This window comes from Diadema setosum, chromosome 2 (genome assembly GCF_964275005.1).
Source record: "Diadema setosum chromosome 2, eeDiaSeto1, whole genome shotgun sequence".
Classification (NCBI taxonomy): Eukaryota; Metazoa; Echinodermata; class Echinoidea; order Diadematoida; family Diadematidae; genus Diadema; species Diadema setosum.
The window spans coordinates 15,383,852-15,406,233 of NC_092686.1; the positions used below are offsets into that span (position 1 = coordinate 15,383,852).

General features: G+C 38.1%; 1 protein-coding gene across 1 annotated transcript; it reads right to left on the minus strand.

The window, feature by feature from the left end:
* Positions 1-1,862: 1,862 nt before the first annotated feature.
* On the minus strand, positions 1,863-22,239 carry LOC140246181 (complex I assembly factor ACAD9, mitochondrial-like). Its single transcript, XM_072325620.1, has 15 exons — positions 21,886-22,239; positions 16,645-16,738; positions 15,619-15,720; positions 14,848-14,954; positions 13,594-13,694; positions 12,629-12,707; positions 11,608-11,679; positions 10,636-10,738; positions 9,879-10,028; positions 9,038-9,228; positions 7,960-8,168; positions 7,375-7,510; positions 6,111-6,188; positions 4,724-4,925; positions 1,863-4,271 (listed from the first exon to the last, which is right to left on the minus strand). The coding sequence occupies exons 1-15, from the start codon at positions 22,177-22,179 to the stop codon at positions 4,171-4,173; spliced, it is 2,019 nt and encodes a 672-aa protein (XP_072181721.1). The 5' UTR covers positions 22,180-22,239; the 3' UTR covers positions 1,863-4,170.
* Positions 22,240-22,382: the final 143 nt, after the last annotated feature.

Consider the following 22,382-nt stretch of genomic DNA (forward strand, 5'->3'; position numbering starts at 1 on the left):
TCTTTGACCTTTGACCTTGATTTTTTACCTATATTGTACTTTTTTGCTACCAAATGCTACTCCTTCGCCATTTGTAACCCGATTTCGATTCCGTTTGCTTTAAGTGATGGCACTAGGTGAGGGCTTCAAAACTTCTACACAGAATTTTGACCTTTGACTTCTTTGACCTTTGACCTTGATTTTTGACCTGTATTGTACATTTTGCTACCAAATGCTACTCCTTCGCCATTTCTAACCCGATTTCGATTCCGTTTGCTTTATGTGATGGCACTAGGTGAGGGCTTCAAAACTTCTACACAGAATTTTGACCTTTGACTTCTTTGACCTTTGACCTTGATTTTTTTTTACCTATATTGTACATTGGCTACAAAATGCTACTCCTTCGTCATTTCTAACCCGATTTCGATTCCGTTTGCTTTATGTGATGGCACTAGGTGAGGGCTTCAAAACTTCTACATAGAATTTTGACCCTTGACTTCTTTCACCTTTGACCTTGATCTTTTTACCTATATTGTACATTTTGCTACTAAATGCTACTTCCGGCGGGGACATATTTTACGCACCGCGTAATTTCTACTTTTCCTTGTGAAATGTTAAAATGCATACGATTCTAAGAGGAATTCAAAGTTTATTTGATGAAATTTGGTTTTGACATGGCTGATATCCAAAAACGGAGTAAAACAAAGTCATCCTAGTAAAAGGTGGGTCCCACCTTTTAGTAGGATCGCTTTGTTTTGGATACATTGTATCTCGGCCGTTTCAAAACTAATTTTCATCAAATGAACTTTGAATTCCTTTTACAATTATATGCTCTGTCATACTACATAACAGTTTTCTCATCTCAAAAAGATCTTCATTAAAAAAAATGTTGAAAACCTCAAGCCCCATCTGAACCAAAACTGTACCATCCCTTTAAGCAGAATTGATATACAACTGATTATATGACAGTCAAATATTTGTGAGTTACGACTGTCTTGTGTTGTCTCGAGGTCATCATACATGATAACCTAGGGGAAATAATAACTGCCATTTACGCTTTAGACTTTGGTAATGGAATATCTTACATTATTCTTTTTTCCACATATGAAAACCATACTAACTTGTATATACACGTGTACTGTATACGCCATATATTTCGCGAGACATTTTAGCGAATCGGGACTTCCAAACAATTTCGCGAGTGATTAAATTCGCGATCGTGGAGTCCTATACTGAGCGGAGAAATGTATACGCGTACGTCACATTCATATTGGCGCTAGAGTCAATATTTTCCTTTGTTTTTAATTTCGCGAATAGCAGCCGACTCGCAAAATTCGTGAAAATAAAAACCTTGCGAAATCTTCGGCGTATAAAGTAGCACACAAACTGCCTCAACTCGTGAATACATGTACTGTATGCAGGAAAATAATCTAATCTTTCAAGTTAAGTCGTGAAAACCTAGGGAATTGTGAAATTTGGAAGGGCAGCCATGTTCCATGTCTTGTTCACAATGACAGTGATTGTAACTCTGATATTAATGTCATTTGATATGACTTGCTCAGTCTTCACAGATCACTTGCTTTGGTTTTAGCACTCTAATTCCAAATCCTCCAAGGGATTTACTACATGTACATTGTATTTCAAAAATCTTTGTCCGGTACAGAGGTATGGAACCACAATATGCAGCAGATACTGTACTTGTAAAGGTAGGCCCTACATTTACGTAGTTATGTGGAATAACTTCACATTTACCTTAAAGGAAATCTTAAAAGGCTTTTGCCTTTCTGTTTTAAACAGCATATCTAAATCAGCTCATGTACATGTTTGGCAAAATTGACAAAAACAAATTTACTTTGCATTTCATGTTTTATTCATTTCATGTCATTGTGTAGCATTACATCATATAATTGATGTGTGACATAATATTCTTTACAAGATGCAAATAGATGTGGTCATAGCAACACAGCTGATCTGCGGAAGAAAACACATGCACAATGAATTGATTCATGGAAAACAAAAAAGCAAATATATATATATATATGTAAACATATTTTATAACAAAAAAAAAACAACAACCTAGAAATGTTGCTGTGGGGACTGGGTTGCCTCCGCCATATTGCATTATTTTCGTAAATGGTCTTCAGTGCATCTTGCCAAAGCATTTCTAGGGTATGGAGAAAGTGTAATTTCAGCATAGAATAGCATAACAGAAGTATGATTTTACCCTGACCTCTGACCTTGACCTTTCACCTCATGACTTTAACTACAAAGAGATCAATGTCAGGCAATACATGTATATGCACCGAGTTTCATGAAGATACCAGCGTCATTTCCAAGATAGGGAGGAAAAAGGTGACATTTTAGCATGTTCACTTGACCTTTGACCTTGCACATGTCGAGTTTTATTTGGATACCTCAAATGGTTCTTAAGTTAATTTGTCCACAAAATTAAATACGGATGAACAAACGTATGGATGGACAACTCAAGAACATAATTTGCCTGTGGAGCCACTTGGTGGTAGAGGCATTCTTTAAAAAAAAAAGAAGGAAGAAATGAAGCAGCCTTGTGCACGAATAGTCAACCAGAACTCAAAGGGACAAATAGAAACAAGTCTGACATTACTCATGGACAATTACAATTCCCAGGCAGACGTCTGAATCAACCATGCACACTGGAAGTATAATGACAGAATCCACTTTCCGTGTTGGTGAACACAGGATTGATGGTGCTCTCTTGAATAACTAACAGGTAGACACTTCATCTTCCATGAACTGGTTAACTGATTTCTAGGCCCTCTGAATACGCTTGAAGTTTTGCGAATTGGGACTTAGGGATAATAATTTCATGATCGAAAACCACACTGAGGGAATAGAAAGATGTACATGTATCATGGCTTTCTATGAAAAAAAAAAAAATAATTGTGGTATCCTACCTTGGATACCATATATGATGCATTTCTGTTGGGTGGCAATATTTTTGGGAGTTGCTAATTTCACAAATATCAGGGGACTTGCAAAATTCATGAAAATAAAAAATTGTATACGGCGTATACTATGTACACTGTTCATGATGAACCAAAAGTCGTACCCAGATTTGTTAACCCGTTGAGGATGGATTGATTTTGCTACAACACGCATTTCCCACAGACACCTGCCCGAGTATACTCTGGACTCGTCCTCAATGGGTTAAGACGTTGATACAGCATTTCTGCTCAAATACCAATATGCTACTATAAATACTTCTCCATCAATAACAACAATAACTGGGTTTGTCGAACATGTACATTACAACATGACAAACACATAAGAACATATTGTGTCAATGTAAACAATCTGTCAACCATCTGTGGGGAAGACGACAACCAAATTTTCTTAATTTCATGTCAAATTAGATGAAATTTTCATGTGTGTGTTATTCTGTCTTATTTTACTTCACTCATCAGAGTAAAGTAGAACATGGTGTAGAATTGCACATTAAAGAATACAATGGACATTCATATCATGGTACAACTCTGGTCAGAAGACCTCCTTACAGATGAACACACGAGACAATAAAATAGTTTCTCTTGTAGAAAAAGATTTAGTTTCTGCACTTCAAACTAGGCCCTCTTTCATAGGTTCATTGTTTTATAAATAATAAATTGCTTCATAAATAATAAATGACCCACTATGGTTTTGTTTTTATAAACCTGAAGTATAACATGTCACCCTGATAAAAATTGTGTCAAATAGTGGCCAAATGGGGGTTCTGAAGCAAACTAATCCAGATGAGAAAATTCAATCTTCCATGTGCAATCTTAAACAACTTTACTGACACGAGTGGTAGCTCATGTGGAAAAAAGAAATGTAGAGAACATGACACAGCCCACGTTGTGTGTCAAAATTCTGTACCTTGTCAGTTACAACAGATATTCACCTTCCTTTCTGATAATGTTCATCAAAATAAGCATGACCAATGTTGAAAGATTTGCAATGAACAAAGGCTTCAAGGAAATCATCTACTCTCTTGCCCAAATAATGGCCCGTGCTGCGTGGATCTTTAGATCAAACTGTGTCAGCAAAGTTCATGCTTGTTTTCGTAGAGGATACAGCTAGAGATTTGGAGACAAGTCGGACTGGTTAAGGAGTCAGTCTGGTGACATTCTTTTCTTCACATGTTCATGTGTTACGTCTTCCATTGTTGCCTCAAGCTCAGAATTCCCTGGTAAGTGGATGTACTGCTTTGTAGCCATGATTCTCAAAGACCTCATCGGCAATCCTCAACACTGATGCGTCATTGTTGTAGTCTGGTGCTATCGAGAGAGAAAGAAGAAAGCAAAAAGATCTGATCATATGTCCACTCTACGACTTTAATGACAGACTTTTTTGTTGACTTTTGCACTTTTCAGAGTGACAATTTGCTCATGTTTATGTGATGTCGGCGATGGAAAAGAAAAGGTAGGTACATCATTTGAAAACACAAAACACAACAAAACACAACAAGTAGGAACATCCTGTCATGAGGTATGGGACAGGAAAAAAAGAATTCCTCAGTATGACTGCCATTAGCATATGAACAACCCCAAAATTCTTTGAATCATATTACAGGACTCTCGCATTCCACTTTGTTAACCTGTTGCGAGTATGCAAATGCAACTGCACTGTTCTCAATAAGGCATACATACAAACACAGTAAAAATGCAGAGAATGATCATTTGGCTGACTAGTGACAGATGGCCCTTCTTGTCGAAAAAATGATACCTACCGAGTCGGATCTCAGTCATGGCCTGCCTGACTCGATCGTGGGCCTCGTTGACGAAAGTGGTCGCAATGAGGACTTCGTGGTCACAGTTCCGGAGTCCGATGGTCTTGGAGCGAGACGCCCGCGAGAGGACAGCGGTCATGGCATAGAGGTCAATCAGGATGTTGGCCACTCGCTTCAGGACCAGCTGTTCCTTGATGACATCCTGGTTGTCAGGGAAATGGAAAGAAATGACCAGATTTGACATGGTGAGATAAACATGGAACAGTTCCCTTGCTAGTCATATTTGTTGAATGTTAAACGGCAGAAAAAACAAATTATTTTACATCCGAAGAGCCACAGGAATATATACATGTTTGATACCAACAGCAGTGGTCCTCTTTGTAAATGTTTGGGGGTTGTGCCATTTGTACAGTCATAGTAAGCTAGAATGACAGTTTATTTGGCAAGCATGTACAGAGGCCTCGATGCCCATGTGGAAATGTACTGACATATTTGATATACATTGTATTGTCCTGCTGCATATCATTGAAAAAAGTCTTACCAAGACTGAGGAAGCTACAAAATGCCCCAAGTTTTACAGAAAGATGAAATGAAATGACACCAATAGAATACTTTTGTGCTTTTTATTGCTAAAAGCACAGGCAGTCTGATTTTTTTTAATTTTTTTTATTATTTCACACTTGCTATTTTGCCATCACATGCCACCTTCATATAATTTTACAGAATTCTTCAAACATTGAGCTGGTAGTAGAAACAGATATATTCTCAATTGAATGTGGACTTTGTGTCCAAGTCCTTGAAGACTGGTTATGTGCTCACACCAAGGACCACTCCAGTTCCCTAATATGTGGATACCAGTTCAAATGCCAATTGAAGGTACTTTGATGGTCTGTTACACTTTTACTATGTAACCAAGGGACATTCATGACCAAAGTGTGGGTGTATCTTGTTTGTGTCTATTCATGGAATGGTCTGTGTTGTTGTGGCATTAAATACCTGAATGTAAACACCCCGCTCTAACAAACACACAACAGACATACATGTATACATAATCACAAATACACGCAAGACAAATACATTAACACTACACAAACACACCACTTACAACACAAAACACACAGATATATTCACACACTACACATACACAAACCACACACACACAATGCTCGGAATATAAATGTGATGACCAATTTGACCTGGCAGAAAATCCACCATTACTGCGGAGTCCCATGTGTGCACATGTATGCTTAATGCATGATACAAGGTATATATTGTGGTGGGTTGGAGTCTGTCGCAATATGTATGATATATTCTCACAAGCGTATGCACGTGAAACACCGCAGTGTTAAAGGTCGGATTGGTCTATTACACCACACTCTTGACTAACCTTCTTATACTTGCTGAGGATACCCTCAATGACAGTCTGGAATGCTGAGATGCACTCGGCAAGCTTCTTGCCACTGGCCTGCAGGAGAGATACACGACGCTTCAGTCATAAGACATCCTGTATTTTGTAATTTGTCATTGTGTGTTTTGATTTGTCTTTGTCTTGTCCTGCTCTTACGTCTTGAACACACTAGATGACTGAAATTGAATGAATAATTTTAGGTCGGCCCAAAATGAGGGACGTCTCCTTTCTGGCTGCTGCCTACCATAGCATACCTGTAAACCTATGTACAAATGTACGTATAATTGTCATTCTATTTTGCCAATTTTTTTTTTTTTTTTCACTGTTTAACCGATATGTTTGTATCAAATTGTATTTCAATGTGGATGTATGAGGGTTCTTTTTTTTTTTTTTTTTTTTTTTTTTTTTTTTTTAAATATGTTCCTTGCTTTAATGAAATAGAAAAACTTGAAACTTGAAATAGATAAGTGAATGGGCAATACAAGCTTGTTGGTATCAAAGAGTAAAACCATTCATACACCCTTTCAGGTTTTTTACAAGTCTCAGACACGGATTTGCTTGGTAAATGCGCCGACTTCAATCTAGTACAGAGATTTGCAACGGGCAACAAAACTTTTCTCCAGATGAGTGACAAGCAGCAAATTGCTATTTGAAGATGTACAGGTTCTTATAAATGGCATGGAGCATAAATGCAAAGTCCAGAAACACATTAGGTCAACAATGTCCAATAAATGTGTCATTGTTATTTGTATTCCCCTAGCACTACTGAATTCTTCACACATGGGTGATGATATTGCAAGAACTGAAGAAAAGGGATGTTCACTTTGCTAAACTCTTGGTAGGTCAAGATGAACATACTTTGTACTTTCAATGAAAAGAATGAAATCTGGGCCCCATTTCATAAAAGATGTTTATAGGATAGCAACTCTTGCTGGAATGACAACTTCCCATAGCAACAGCCAATCGGGAAGCTGGATTCTTGTCATTACCATGACAACTGCCATTCCAACAAGAGTTGCAATCAAATCAACTTTACAGGAAATGGGGCCTCAGTGCCGGCTAAGAAGTAAAGGAGCACACACAATGGAAAAAAAAAAAAAATATATATATATATATATGCTTACCACAGGTCTGTTAGCCTGCAGATATGTATATCTGCTTGAATTACATTCATCTCTCCTCTCTATAACTGGAAGGCAAACTCCAATCCATGTTCTACAATCATTTATCCTTTTTGACTGACCTGCATGGATGGATGCACCCCTCCATCCTCGTGCTGGAGCTTCACTGAGCTCCCCTTCAGCCCAATCCTAGACAGCATCCTACCCGTCAGGGTCTTCATGGCGAACCCTGGGTTGGACACTGGGTTCTGCAGTTTCCTGCATGCCATTGGGAGTAAGCGGAACGAATGGCAGTTACCCTCCACATTCATGCGAAATACAATGGTGATATGCGCAATATTGGCAACTTGAGGGTTTTCATCTCGTCATTCTTACACATTGTTTTCTTCAATCAAGAATGTAACAGTTGTAGAGCGTTAACTGATAAGAAACCAAAAGCTGTAATGTTTTGTCTTTGTTTGTTTGTTTATTTGTTTAGACAAGTGAGGATTTAATAACATATTTGTTCTCATTTCACATACATGTAGTAGTTAATTTGCAGTTACATGTAGATGATGTAATCTGGATTAACAAACATGAAAAACCCACAGAGCAGAATAATATGATTATGCTCTACTGTTCTCGTTGGTAACAGTGCATTGATGAAATGCATTGCAAGCTTACTTTATCAGTACGGATATATAATGTAATCTCTGAGAGGAACTCACTTCACCATGGCACCCAGTTCTTTGCCTGCATGCTGGAGACACGTCAGAGCCACATAGAGCCGCAGGATTTCATTGGTTCCTTCGAAAATGAGGAGGATGCGGCAGTCCCGCAGGTAGCGCTCATACGGGTAGTCCTTCATGTAACCCAGACCACCCAGGATTTGAAGCGCTTCACTCACACACACCCATCCTCCTTCTGAGCTGAAGATCTACAACACAGCATCCAATCAAATCATATGAGAATACTGATAAACAACATTTTATATACCACATATTCAATATGATATTCATCAATGCACTTTACACAGTAAAATTGTCTCAATGATGCGCTCAAAAAAAAAAAAGGATTTTTTTTTTTTTTTTTTAATTCTTTAGCTTAACACATAGCATCTGGAGCACTGTAATATCCATGGCAGTGCACAATTTATAAGTCAAACAGTGGGGAGAGTGTAACATTTGTAAATCAAGGAAGATAGTCAATAAAGAGAAGCAAGCATGCATGTGGAACTAGCTGCTACAGGTGTGGTTCTTGTGAAAAAGAAAAGAATAAGATCAAACAAAAGAGATGTTGTTGATACAAACTCCATGTTCTTTGTGTCCTGTTTAGAATCACAATATCCTTGTCAAAAAAAAAAAAAAAAAAGTTTTGTGGCCAAGAAATGAAAGGATAAAACAAAAAACTCCTATAATCCCCATATATACATTTCCTTTGCAATTACCAGCATATCAAAGGTTCTTTAGATTGTGGCTCTTTTGAGCACTCTTAAATGAGTTTCCACAATATGCAAAGATAAAACTTCCCTTCCCAAAGACCCATGGTAATGCCTCAATAATTATGCTAATTTCATGCATGGAAAAACGTTTTGTTGTAAATATTTAACATGACAAATTTTTGACAGAGTATTAGTAAAACCAAGGTGTAAATGTCCCACCAACAAAACGACTAATTGCTCTTCACTTTTGATAGCAGTTTGCAATCGTCCAATGATGTAAACCTCAAGATATATAATCTTTGGGAAATTTGGTGCAGTGATGTAGCAATATATTTGTGCATATTTAAACTGAGCTTCTGGCATACCTTGACCATGGCTGCCTCCACCGAGCAGTCCGGCACACCAGGTTTGTCGAGGATACCCGCTGTGAGGTAAGCCATGCTTTCCATGGCGTAGGCCGTCATCGTCATGCGACCAATCTTTTCCTGTACCATGCCAAAGTCCTTCAGCTTCGTCTCAAACTGCTTGCGTTGGCCGGCGTGATCTGCTGCCATACCTAGTGGAAAAATAACATTTTTCTGTGTGTGTAATTTTCCCAGAAAGCAAGGTGCAGAAATGACTGGCCCTTATTGTTTACAATCTATTTGTATTTCAACAAATGACAAACGTCTGTAAAATTAGGAGAGCAGTTCATACATTTTTCAATCTAGCAATTACTGTGAGGTATCACAGACAACCCTGTTTTGGGCAAAAGTCATACATATCTTTGCTCTGAAGTAATTTCTGTTCAATACTTAACACCGATTGCACTATGACTCTTCAACACTTCCTAAACTGCATTTTCTCTAGCTGGGAAATGTTTCACTGTATCACACTTATTTTTGATAATCCTATGCAGTTGGAAATCGGAGGTAGTAAATTCTTTACGATGAAAAGTTGCACGTTGCATGTGTAGATGTGTAACTTACCACTCTCAGCATAACCATAGCAAAGGGCATTCAACATTGTATGCAAAATGTTTATCAACAGTCATGGCAGAAGTTGATATATATGTTAACAACAACAACAGCAGTGACTACCATGACGATGACGACGACGACGACGACGACGACGACAACAACAACAACAACAACAACAACAACAAAAACAAAAGGAATGGTCAGAATTGGGAACATGGGGTTTGTTGGTCTGATTAGTCATTGTTACCTATCAGTTTCTTCAGCATGCCGGCCCCAGAGCTGCCCATGCTGAATCGTCCACTGTTGAGAATGTTCATGGCTACCTTGAAGCCACCGCCCACTTCACCGATGATGTTTTCTACGGGGACTGGAGTGTCCTCAAAGTGCACCTCACATGCTGAAAACACAACCAGGAAATCAAATTATCAGAGCAGGAAGAGCATGAATCTAAAACACAAATCATGCACAGGTAGGTCGAGACTTTGCCAACGGACTGCTATGCTAACATGCCAATATGCAAATAATGTCATTAGCTGAAATCATACAGCAAAGTTACTGGTACCTCCCCGATGACCACTCACTGCTGATGCTGCTACAATTTATAACTTATTCTATGAGTACTACTACCTCTGTACTACTATCACAACATTAAATATTACTTCTTCTACACATACTTCTCCTCCCTCTTCTACAACAACAACAACTACTATTAAATCTTCTACCAATAATAATGATACCCCTAAGACTACCATTACTGCTACCACTATTATTACTTATTAATACCACTACTATTGCATCATCTACTACTGCTGCTACTACTACAATTGTGTACCACTACTACTACTATTACAACTACAACTTCTACCACTACATGTACCTATGACTACAAACACTGCTGCCCCAGCTTTTTACAATCAACACTACTACTGTTTATTACTGCAATGACATCTGCTAAAACTACTATTTGTACAACCACCACTTAGACACCATCAAGCAGTACTCACTGTTGGACCCCCTGATTCCAAGTTTGTCTTCTGGTTTGCCGCTGCTGACTCCTCCGTAGTTCCTCTCAACGAAAAATGCTGTGATCTTATCTTGCACATTACCCTAAAGCAAAAGAACATAACATGGGAGATCTCAGTTTGGCAGAAGATAAATTCAGACTTCAAGCTAACACATCAAAATGTTCAAACACATATTCAAACTAACATGTATATGCAACATTTAAATACTAAAGTAATCATTCAAGATAATGGTAATGATCCAGGAGACAAAGGGGCTGAGATCTAGATGCTTTGTCCATTTTTCACAGTAACAAATCATAATTTTGGGGATGACAAATGTCTTCTTTATGGCTGAGGGATAAAAGTTGAGACAACAATTTGAGACGTAGCAGATATCAAGCCATCTAGTCTTGGGAAATACTGCTGCAGATGTCATCATATGATCATTAAATTGGCACTGCTGAAAATCACTGCATGTCCCACACTGGTGAAAGATTGGATAGAACTGGTCAAATTCATTGACTCTGCACAAAATTAGTAATTTACTCAGGCACTTTTCCATTCTAAAATGTATTGCCAATCTAAAAATTAGTTATAAATTCAGCAATTAAATGTTTGAAAATTGTGCACTTGCAACAAACAATAGTATATGAACACAGAGCTCAAATGAGAGATAATTTTCTACTTCATGAAATGGTAACAAGAAATACTGACAAATCATAACGAAAGAATACAGCACAAAACAATGGAAATGCAGGTTGCGGGGGCTTGATGGGTGAAAAGATGCGTAATACCAAACAAATCAAGTTAGAGATACATGAAAGCTGAAAATGCATACTTTATTGATGTAAAGGGTTGCCTAGCTATAATCTGTATGGTCTATTCATGCAAAGGTTTTACTACATTTTGTAAACACAATATACATAGAAGTTATATATGAATGATTTAATCAGGCAAAGGGTTGCTACATACCTGTTCATCAACCACATCTGTTCTGGCAAAGACAGTGAAGACATCTGCAATACCCCCATTGGATATCCAGATCTAGAATCATTCAAACAAACACAGTCATAAAAAATGTGAATAAATGAACATCTCTCTGAAGGAAGCTGAGACAAGAATCAGTCTAAAACTCTACCGTTAGATTGCACCACTGCTGAATCAATGTCCAAGTACAAAGTGTCTTGCTTTCGTTGAATATTTGTTGAATTGCTTACCGGGTATATTTCTATCTCCTCCTTGTTCTTCAACTTTCATATGTACAACTATGCAATGTATGTTATTGTCTTTGAATACATGTCCCTCTGTGCCTCAGAATAGACCACTAGATCGACGGCACATTACAAATGCTGTGCTTATTATTATTTATTAAAGTGTCTATGTTAATGCCAGACATAATTGCATGATATGATGTGAATGCATTACAGAGCCCTTCTCCGAATCCTTGTAATTGAAATATACTTGTTACTCATAAATTCTCATTCAGATGCAAGCGTTTTCCTCTAAAGTGATGCTGGTATACCCAGGCAATTAATTCAGTTATGACAGTAAATCGCATGGTGGTAACAAGTTCATCTCTTATTCTCTATGATGCACTTGATACTGACTTCACTGATGGTTTGTTTACTATCAACACATTATGTACACAAAAATAACAAAGCGACCAAGATATTGCATTGCTTGACATTTCATCAAGTGCCTGTTTTACTCAAACCCATTTCACGAATATGAAACTTCTCATTTCAAAGACACACAAATAATCACTTACAGAAAGGAAAATGCAAATTTGATTTCAAAATGGTCCAAAAAAGATTTACACTCAAGAGATATATATGTACTATATCAACCACGCGCTGTAAGGTCACTGATACGGGCAACAAGTACGACACTTACTGGTCTCCCTGGATTGGAAGAATCATGGTGAATATGATCTTTGTATAATACACACATAGCAGGTACATTACAAACAGGAAATAGGGGTGAAGAATATCACCTTGCTGCCATTCAGGAGATAATGCTTTCCATCAGGGCTGAGCGTCGCCTTGGTGCGAATTGATGCAGCATCACTTCCACTGTCAGGGAGGAATTATTAAAACAGAATCTACATCAACTGGTTTGACATATGACATATGACAGCTCAAAGAAAACCCACAAAAATTAGACAAAAATGAATATCCACTTTTCTTCATAGTATAACACAGTGAGCTCTAAGCTTTAAAATGCTATATCACTTGTTGAAATTGGACCATCCTAACCCATTCAAAAGTGAATGAAATATTAAGAGAGGGTTAGGAGGTGCAGCTTCATAGAAGAGGGAGAGGGTCTGCCAGGCGTGCAGTGCAGACATATCAATGAAAACATGTACTATTCACAGTGAAAGCAGTGCCTGTCCTTAAAAATATAATCCAGAAAAACTGCAAATATTTCATTTTCTGTTTTGTTTTAAACCACCGAATATTGACAGTAGGTAGAGAGAAGATTACTTTCCCAGGTAAGACAAACTTTGAAAATTTGAGTCGTTCAACCAAATAACATTTTTCGGTCCATTACAGAGAATCATAGTCTGCAATTTTTTATGGGTTTAGAGTTTTTAAGTATGATGGTATCAATCATCAATTGGAATGAACCCACCAAGTTTTGAAGGTATAATTCCCCTAAACTACCTATAAAAACTTGGAACATTCTCACAGAAAAGCAATGACTGACAAAGGAGAGCATTAAAGCAAATCCCAGCTTCAAACCCATCTTGACAAGAGAGGTTGGTTTTCTACAAGTTTTCAAAATTGATGGCATTTTTTTTTTTCCTTTGGTAAAAATCCATATGTAGAATAGGGAAAAGAGGAATAGAGTTACCATGTACACACAAGCAAACACGCACACATACACATACACATGCACACACACACACAGAGACACACATACACAGACAGGCAGACATACAAGCAAATAAACTCTTACCTGGAAGGTTCTGTGAGGCAGAATGCTGCTACCAGCTCCCCTGTAGCCAGCCTGGGCAAATACTTTGCTTTCTGCTCTTCAGTGCCAGCAATCAGAAGGCCCTCAAAAAAAACAACACATATACAGTACATAGTGGCTACCCAAAGTATGCAATAATCCATATTTCCATGTTCCGTAATGCATTATAATATATCATACCATTTTCAGGTACCGGTACAGTATTCATCGCATAATCGGGACAGGTTGGGAGTAGCAAACACGGCCCCTTTAAGCGAGGTGCCCGATTTCGCGATGAGCACTCACCATACACTAACGGCATATGACATGTACATGCAGTGTGCACACACACACATGCATACTGACGTACTGTACATGTACATGAATACACAACCACGCTACCCCTCAGCGCAACCCTCTAGCTCTCCCTGCACATAGCTTTGCTTACATTTGTATATGTAGGGGAGAAGAATGTTCGCGAAAGCGTGTGTTTCGCAATGGCATGGATACGTATACACGGCGCTTTCATGGCCATGCATGTAAGTGTACTGGATGGACGGAGGTCAAAACACACCAGTCCGAAGCTTGCTTTGTAAGTTCGATGTAAACAACAACTGATAGGGAATCTTTGAAATATTGTTGTGGTATTTTGGTAGATTTTTTGGGTAAAATATCAACAAAATCAAAGATCGCTTGAAGAAAAATTGTCCCGTTTATCAGAGGTCCCCGCCCAATTATCCAGTGAAAATAACATGCATTGGAAATATTTCTGGGAAGCGTATGTCATTTAAGCGAGGTTCCCGATTATCAGATGCCCGATTATGTGATGAATACTGTACCATTTTTACAGCTGTGTGCAGCACCAGTTTCATATTAGGCCTTCAACTCACAACATGGGTGTTTTTGTTGATTTAAACATCTACGTCAATATGATATCATGATTACAATGATATTATACATTGTATTCTGGTATGAAAGTCCCTAAACCACCCACTGTTTATACACCATGCAAAATTTATCTTATTTCTTTGGGTACATAAACACAGATCTTTCTTCTAAAAAGTGCATAATCATTCTCAAATCAAGTGTGTCAGAGAGATGACATACAAACACGGAACTCCTCTTTGTTTCTCTTCTTTTGAAATCACAGTCGAAGGTTAGTCCTTTATTCACCTTCCATGTAGGAGCCTAGTGCTTTCTACAAGTGTGTGCAGACAGTTTTGTTCATAAAGCATAAGGCTGTCAGGATAAGTTTACCTTAAATCCAATAGACTGATGAGCAGCTAGTGTCACAGCTATTGCACCATCAAGAGCTGTTATTTCTGCTAACCTAGCAAACTCAGTGTTGGACAAGCCCAAGCCACCTACACGATTAGGAAATGAAGATAAAGAATAGAAAGCAAAATTACCAAGTTATATTTCATATTCAAGAGAGAACATACACAGAGGATAAACAGTTGACAAGGAAATCAAAAATCTAATTAATCATATCATTTATGCCTTAATTTACAGATGCAAGTTGAAATTGTGCTCAGAGTTCATGTGAGACTGATCTTGAAGTGAACGCTCTTCATCATTTGCTGCTTGTGAAAATCTTTTTTTTTTCTCATCATTCATTGCCTACTAAATTTCCTACCGATCTACATGAACATTATACCAGTTATTAGCTGAAGTTACAGAATGTGACAGACTCTGTGCAAGATCTTTATCTCTTGACAATGTGCAAAATTGTCAAACATAACCATTCACAAACAGAAATCCAAAATGTTGCAACTTATGATAAAATCCTCCGAGGGATTTCTAGGTTTTTTTTTTTTTGGTTAACCCTTTGTGTACTTTGAGTGTCAATTGGCACATAAAACCCCACAGTTTTGTACACACAGTTCAAAGCCCCCAGTACAGATAGGGCTAATTGAGGACACGGGCTATGGCAAGTAAGACTGAATGACACTAAAACACACATGAATTGCTTCCAGTGCATTTTGGGAAAAGAGACACAAAAGTGAGACAGAACAATTAACTTCTTACCGTACTGTTCCGGCACTTGCTGGCCAAAGAGACCCAACTCCTTCAGTCCCTGCAAAGTCTTCTCATCTATCTTGGCATTGACATCAATAGTCTTGGAATCCACTGGAAGAAAATTTTACAAAGTTTCATGAAATTCGGCAAAGCTGATCCAGTCATCATTATATTCACAACTTCTCATTGGTTAAACTGCATCTGGGATTTAATAAATCATTTTCTCTAGATCAGTTTTGTCAAAGATAATAATTCAAGTACAATCATATTTCAATGATCACATAAAAATACTCATTTTCCTTTACCCCCCCCCCCAACAAATAAAAAAAAAGAAAAGAAACGCCTTCCCTTGTGAGGCAAAATATGCCACTCATTTCCAAACTTTTCATAGGAGGGCATTATAACAATACAGGTACACTAACAGTCCCCTACCAAACAAACCACACCACAATTGCATGGACTTTAAAGGTATTAGCCCACATTTGTAAACCTGCAGCAATTGGTCTCATAGTTAGCATGGAGTTTCGGTATGATTGCAGTAACACCTGTGCAAAATTTCGTTCCAATTAGTCCATTACTTTCATAAAAATAAATGAAAATGCACCATAATCCGTGATGCGTATAACGCTCGCTAGCTCCGGTCCACGTACGTGTTACATGTACAATGTACGTAGCTATAGCCCGCGCTCGTAATTCGATTTTGGGTCGGGTTGACCCGGTTTGAAAATTGATTTTAAAACGATGATTTTCTCTCTTTTATCGAATGGTATAGACAAAGAGCGACAGGTGAGGTATGTTACTGTTATAACTTGTACTTGAAGTCATATTGGACCTGTTTTATGCAGTTTTGATTTTCGTGGGTTTGCAAATGTGGGCTAGTACCTTTAAACATCTTGTCAGACAATAACTGTCAAAAGTAGGGAATCAGATCTGATGGAAAATCACCTTGACTTTGTTACAACCATGCACATATAAAAATCTTTCAACTGCTGTCATAAAACAAATATACAGACAGGATAAAAGGGAGAAACAAACCTTCTTCTGTGAAGAATTTTTCGATGGGATCACACATTTGGTTGAGATTCTCAAACTGCTCCACTGAAACTTCTGGGAAAGGGAAGGCGTCATCCTTTGATATAAGAAAAAAAATGAAGAAATTACAATGTATAAGAGTAATGATGATGAGGCTATTTCCAGGTACACTAGGTGAAAATGGTATGATTGCAATGTTTTTTGTCCCCTTAGTTATTAAAGAATTTGAGAATATCAAGAAGACATGATTGTGCAATGACAATCATGAGTTTAAGGTCAATTGAACATTTGACATATTATGCAAAATTCTGTTCTTCACTAAAAAACAAGGACACACTGACTTTTCTCTTAACATGAGTGTTCATTATGAGCATTACATAATCAACAGCTTTAATGACCCTGTACCATGTTGGGATACTACATTATGTATGAAGTTGAAAGGCTGGCCTGGCTTGGATTTTTCTTTTTTAATTCACTAATCCCTATAACATCAAAATTGTGTGCAGCTTTACCACTGATTTCTAAGTACACACAGCAAAAAAAAAAAAAAAACTCATTTGGAGTCAACTGTTACTGATACAAGCGTATGCTTTGATGATCATGCACATTATACACCAACAGGTGCTATTTGTGGGTTTTTAATGTATCCAGTCGTGCAACGAATGAAGATCAATCAAATCTGACCAGCTGTTTCCCCAAGCTACTGGTTCTGGAATTAATCACCATGGGACATTAAATCAGATGGTTCAAAATTAAGATTACAAAGACATCCTGTGATACCCAAACAAAATTGCAAATGTAAAGCAGATAAGAAATTTAGTTTTCTACACAATATTGCACATGTTGTATGGTTATAAACTTAAACATAATCACCTTATTAAATCAACAAACTAAAAATACATGATAGTAATCTCTTAGAAAAACAAATCGGTTGGACTTTATCTGATATCTAATTAGAGAGGGCAAAGTGTATTGATACGTGACATCTGCCTTTTTGATGATTTTTTATGATTATCTGGCAAGGTGTAGTTCAAGCTGATTATCATGAACTTGCAAAATAAGATGTACAGAGTAAGTACTATAGACTCCAATGAGTTTGTGGCTGGTGATAGAATTGAGACGTACTGAAGTGAGCATCAGTAATTTTTCTAGGGATCTAAATATCATTCAGAAGTATTTTCAACAAAGTAATATACAGTGTATATCCCCTCCTTACATTATGAGTGAAAAAGGAAGACCAGTTCAAGATATCATTCATCTATTCTAAATTGTTGTTTGTGAATAACATACTTCAAACTACTAAATACTTCGCAGAAGTGTTCATTGCATGATCAATATGTAGGTGACTGCCCAGCTCAAAACCAACAAAAAAGCAGGCCAAAATTAATTTACACTTTTGTACACACTGTAGTTTAAAGTCCCAAGTTGAGTTAAACAGAGTTTTACAGAATTTTGATATGATACAGTGTATATACAAATGTGACTTGCAAAAATTGGACCATCCTCACCCATTCAAACAAGGCAAGTGCCAAATTGTCTCGCCCATTCGCGTACTAGAAATTAATATTTTTCTAAATCCCAGAAGTTCATTGACCCGCCTATGACCTTTGGCCTTGTGGTGACCTTCAACTCCCCAAGGGACATTTACCATCCAAGTTTGGTCACAAACGGACAAAGGGATCAAAAGTTATGAGCCATAATCGAAACGCGCCATAAAAACTTAATAGAACCTAAAAATTTGTTGACCCCTTTCTGTGACCTTTGACCTTGTGATGACCTTTAATTCCCCAGGGACATTTACCGAGCAAGTTTGGTCACAAACGGACATAGGGATCAAAAGTTATGAGCCACAATCGAAACGCGCCCTAAAAACTTAACATTGGGCCCTAAACGTTTGTTGACCCCTGTCTATGACCTTTGACCTTGTGATGACCTTCACCTCCCCAAGGGACATCTACTATCCAAGTTTGGTCACAAACAGACAAAGGGATCAAAAGTTATGAGCCATAATCAAAACGCACCATAAAAACTTAACATTGGGCCCTAAAAGTTCATTGACCCCTGTCTGTGACCTTTGACCTTGTGGTAACCCTCAACTTCCCAAGGGACATCTACCATCTAAGAATGGTCACAAACAGACAGATACAGTTGAACCTCTCGTATCCGGACAAGTCGGGACCGGGGCTCATCCGGATAAGGGATTTGGCCGGATACGGGAGACTCAATGCTTTATAATAATAATAATAATATCAATTTATAAAGCGCAAAACCTATAGACATATATTCTTCTGCGCTGCAAAAGCTTCTGGGGGGCGTTTCATCAACGAGTTCGTCGGAGATTTCACCGACAAATTTGCTATCAGCCAATCAGACCAAGGATTTCATTAGCTTTTAACAGTTGTCAGTGTAAATCCTTGCGTCTGATTGGCTGATAGCAAATTCGTCGGTGAAAACCTCCGACGAACTCGTTGATGAAACGCCCCCCTGATGTGCTTGATAATAACGAACAGTTAAAAGAAGAGATGTGTTTTGAGTCGTGATTTAAAGACTGCTACTGTTGGGGATTTACGGACTTCTAGTGGTAGATCATTCCAGAGTTTGGGAGCTGCACAGGCAAATGCTCTGTCTCCCAATGTTACTTTTGTTTTACATGTTGGAATCTGTAAAAGAAGAGTGTCCTTAGAACTGCGCAAATTATGAGTATGTCGATGAGATTTAAACACTAATAATTCGGATATGTAACTGGGGGCTTGACCGATAAGTGACTTATACACAATCAACAAAATCTTAAACAATATTCGTTTACGAATCGGAAGCCAGTGTAAATCTTTCAGAAGAGGAGTAATCCTTGAAAACCTAGGTTTGTTACAAATAAGCCTTGCACAGGAGTTTTGGACTCGCTGCAGGCGCCCAACTTGAGAATCAGGGAGTCCATATAATAACCCATTACAATAATCCATCAATTATACATGTACATATATACATACACATGTACTGATGTAGCCCATTGTAGTACCACATGTAGTAATGTGTATACTGCAACCTTTTCATTGTTACATTTGGGGATGTTTCGGGATGTTGAAATGTCTGAAGGTAAGCAATTTGGAAGGAAATTTGATGCAATGTATGTTAATCATATTGGAAGTAATATGTAATTCATGTATGTTTGGGTAGGAGTTCTCAAGGAGTTGGGAATCCCCCTTTCTTCCCGTAATTATTATAAAAAAAATCACGGCGAGATTGCGTCCGGATAATAGAGAGATCCGGATAAAGGGAGGCCGGATAATAGAGGTTCAACTGTACATCAAAAGTTATGAGCCATGAACCAAACGCGCCCTAAAAACTTAACATTGGGCCCTAAAGTTCATTGACCTCTGCCTGTCACCTTTGACCTTGAGGTGCCCTTCATGTTTGGTAAAATGTGTAACTTTGTATTTAACCACTCTTCCCTCCAAGTTTGATTGAAATTGAAATCCTCAGTAGAGAGTTATTCAAGTTTTTGTAGCGTTACGGACAGACGACGGACGGACTGACGATGGACGGACCGACGACGAACGGACAGACGCCACAGGCGATCCCTTAGTCTCCCCACACCTCCGGTGGGCTCGACAAAAATAACTGAAATAAGAGAGAGTTAGGGTTGTAGTTTCGTAGATATAAGGGAGAAGATAGGATTCATAGATTTGGGTCACTCAGGCAATCTGTGCAGAAGTATCAATGAAAACGTGTTCTATTTCACAGTGAAAGCAGCACCTGTCAAAAACAAAACTGCCAATAGCTCAATTTTGGTTTTGTTGTAAGCTGCCAAATTTTAGATTTAAGACAAACTATAAAATTTTAGTCGGTAACCAAAATAACATATTTTGGTCCATTACAGAATCCTTTACAACTTTTTGTGGGTTTTGAGCTGAATGGTCAATACAATGTATGGCAATTCATATTCATATAGAGGTCTAGTGTAACTAGGCCTACATGTTACCACAAATGCCGAGTGACAGAATCGCTACAGTCATAATTTGTACTAGGCTGGAAAGATACAAATTTGGTTGATTGCCAACATAGGATATCAATTTTATCGTAAAGCCTAACAGAAAATAATATTTATGATAAAAATACACATTTATTTTTCCCCCATATCTCTTTGACAAAATATGGGGTATCACAGTACACAATCATAACAGGTTGCTTTTTCAAGTTGAAATTTGAATTCTCATGCAAATGTCTAATTTGTATTGTGTAAATAATTTTCAGTGCACAGCACAGAGTACTTTATACCAGCATAAATTTTCTTTTCATTTTGATTGTACAAAAGCAATTACTGGTACTAGCCCAACCAGGCACTGTGCACAGGAAGGAGTCTGTACAGCAACAGGGCTGTGTATATAGTTAAAAAGCAATAGTAATCTGATCACCTATCTTTTCCTGAATTAAATCACAAGAAATGGTGAAATGAAGTTCATTGCAGCTTGCCAGGCTCCCCTGAACCTTCCTGACACAAAAGGGGAAACACTAGCACCCACCACTGGCAAAAAAGAAAAAAAGAAAAGACAAACAAACAAACAAACAAACGAACACCCCCCCCCCCCAAAAAAAAAAAAAAAAAAACCAAACAAACAAAAAGGACAAACAACCAAAAAACAAAAACAAAAACAAAAACGAAAACAAAAAACCCAACAACAGCCAAACAAACAAAAAGCAGCAATTTCACGGACTTTGTATTGTGCTTGTCGTGCTTGTGCTGGCTCATGTGGCCTCTGCTATACATGTAGTATAGCCTATAGGGGTGCTGGACAGCAACAAAAAAGACCGAATTCACAATTTCTGTGTACACTTTCATGACAAGCAAACATTCAAAGCCGACCGACTGCTGAAAGTGAAAAGAATTATTATCAATATCATTTCTATAGTATGACAAAAATGGTGCTACAAGAAAAAAATAGTACAAAACCAAGCATGTAGCTATAGAACTACATGCCAATAAAGCAAGAAATTACAAATGCTTGTCACAGGACCTACAAAGGAATAGACTTAGAGTCTTACCGGTACGTTTTATCTACTCAAGTTTGATGACAAGATACCTCAAGATGACCTTCACAAGACTCCCACATTACACAATGCCCATTGATTAATTGCCCACATTATTATCCAGTTTGTTGCATGTTGGTAGCGATTGCTGCTGTATAGTCTAGACATGGGTATATGACAACAACAACAACAACAACAACAAAAACAATTTCCATTAACCTTGTTGAACTTCCCAAGGCACAGGTTCTTCGCGAAACCAACTGACGGTGCCGCTTGTTCCTTCTGAGCAGAAGCTGCGGTAGTAGTTAGCCATCGCACTCCCGCCGGCGCCGGGGAAGTTTCCCGACCACGAAGAGGTCTGGATGACGCGGTCTGTGAGCCGATGTATTTGCCCTTCTTGCCATTTTGCCAGCAACCTACAGATCTGACAACATCAGTTTGCAGTCCAGAAACTGTTCTTACTCGAATTAATGCATGAATGTTTTGAATATTTCGAATGCTGTGACTAAACATGGTGGAAACCGGATGATTTAAGTCCTATGTTGTAGTGTATCGCCTGGGCTTGGATCCTTCTCCGTATCATATCCTACGCACTAATGCTAATAAAATACCTACCGTTGACTACTCAGCTGCATGCATGTTATACAGTACGTATACAAGGTGCGGTTAACACGGTACGTAATAACTGTCGCCAACATACGTAATACATATGGAAT

Coding starts and splice junctions, on each gene's coding strand:
- LOC140246181 (XM_072325620.1), bottom strand. CDS start 22,179: ATGTTTAGTCACAGCATTCGAAATATTCAAAACATTCATGCATTAATT. Junction 10,739..11,607: donor CAGATGTGGTTGATGAACAG/GTATGTAGCAAC, acceptor CTTTTGCTTTAG/GGTAATGTGCAAGATAAGAT. Junction 9,229..9,878: donor CATGCTGAAGAAACTGATAG/GTAACAATGACT, acceptor TTTTTCCACTAG/GTATGGCAGCAGATCACGCC.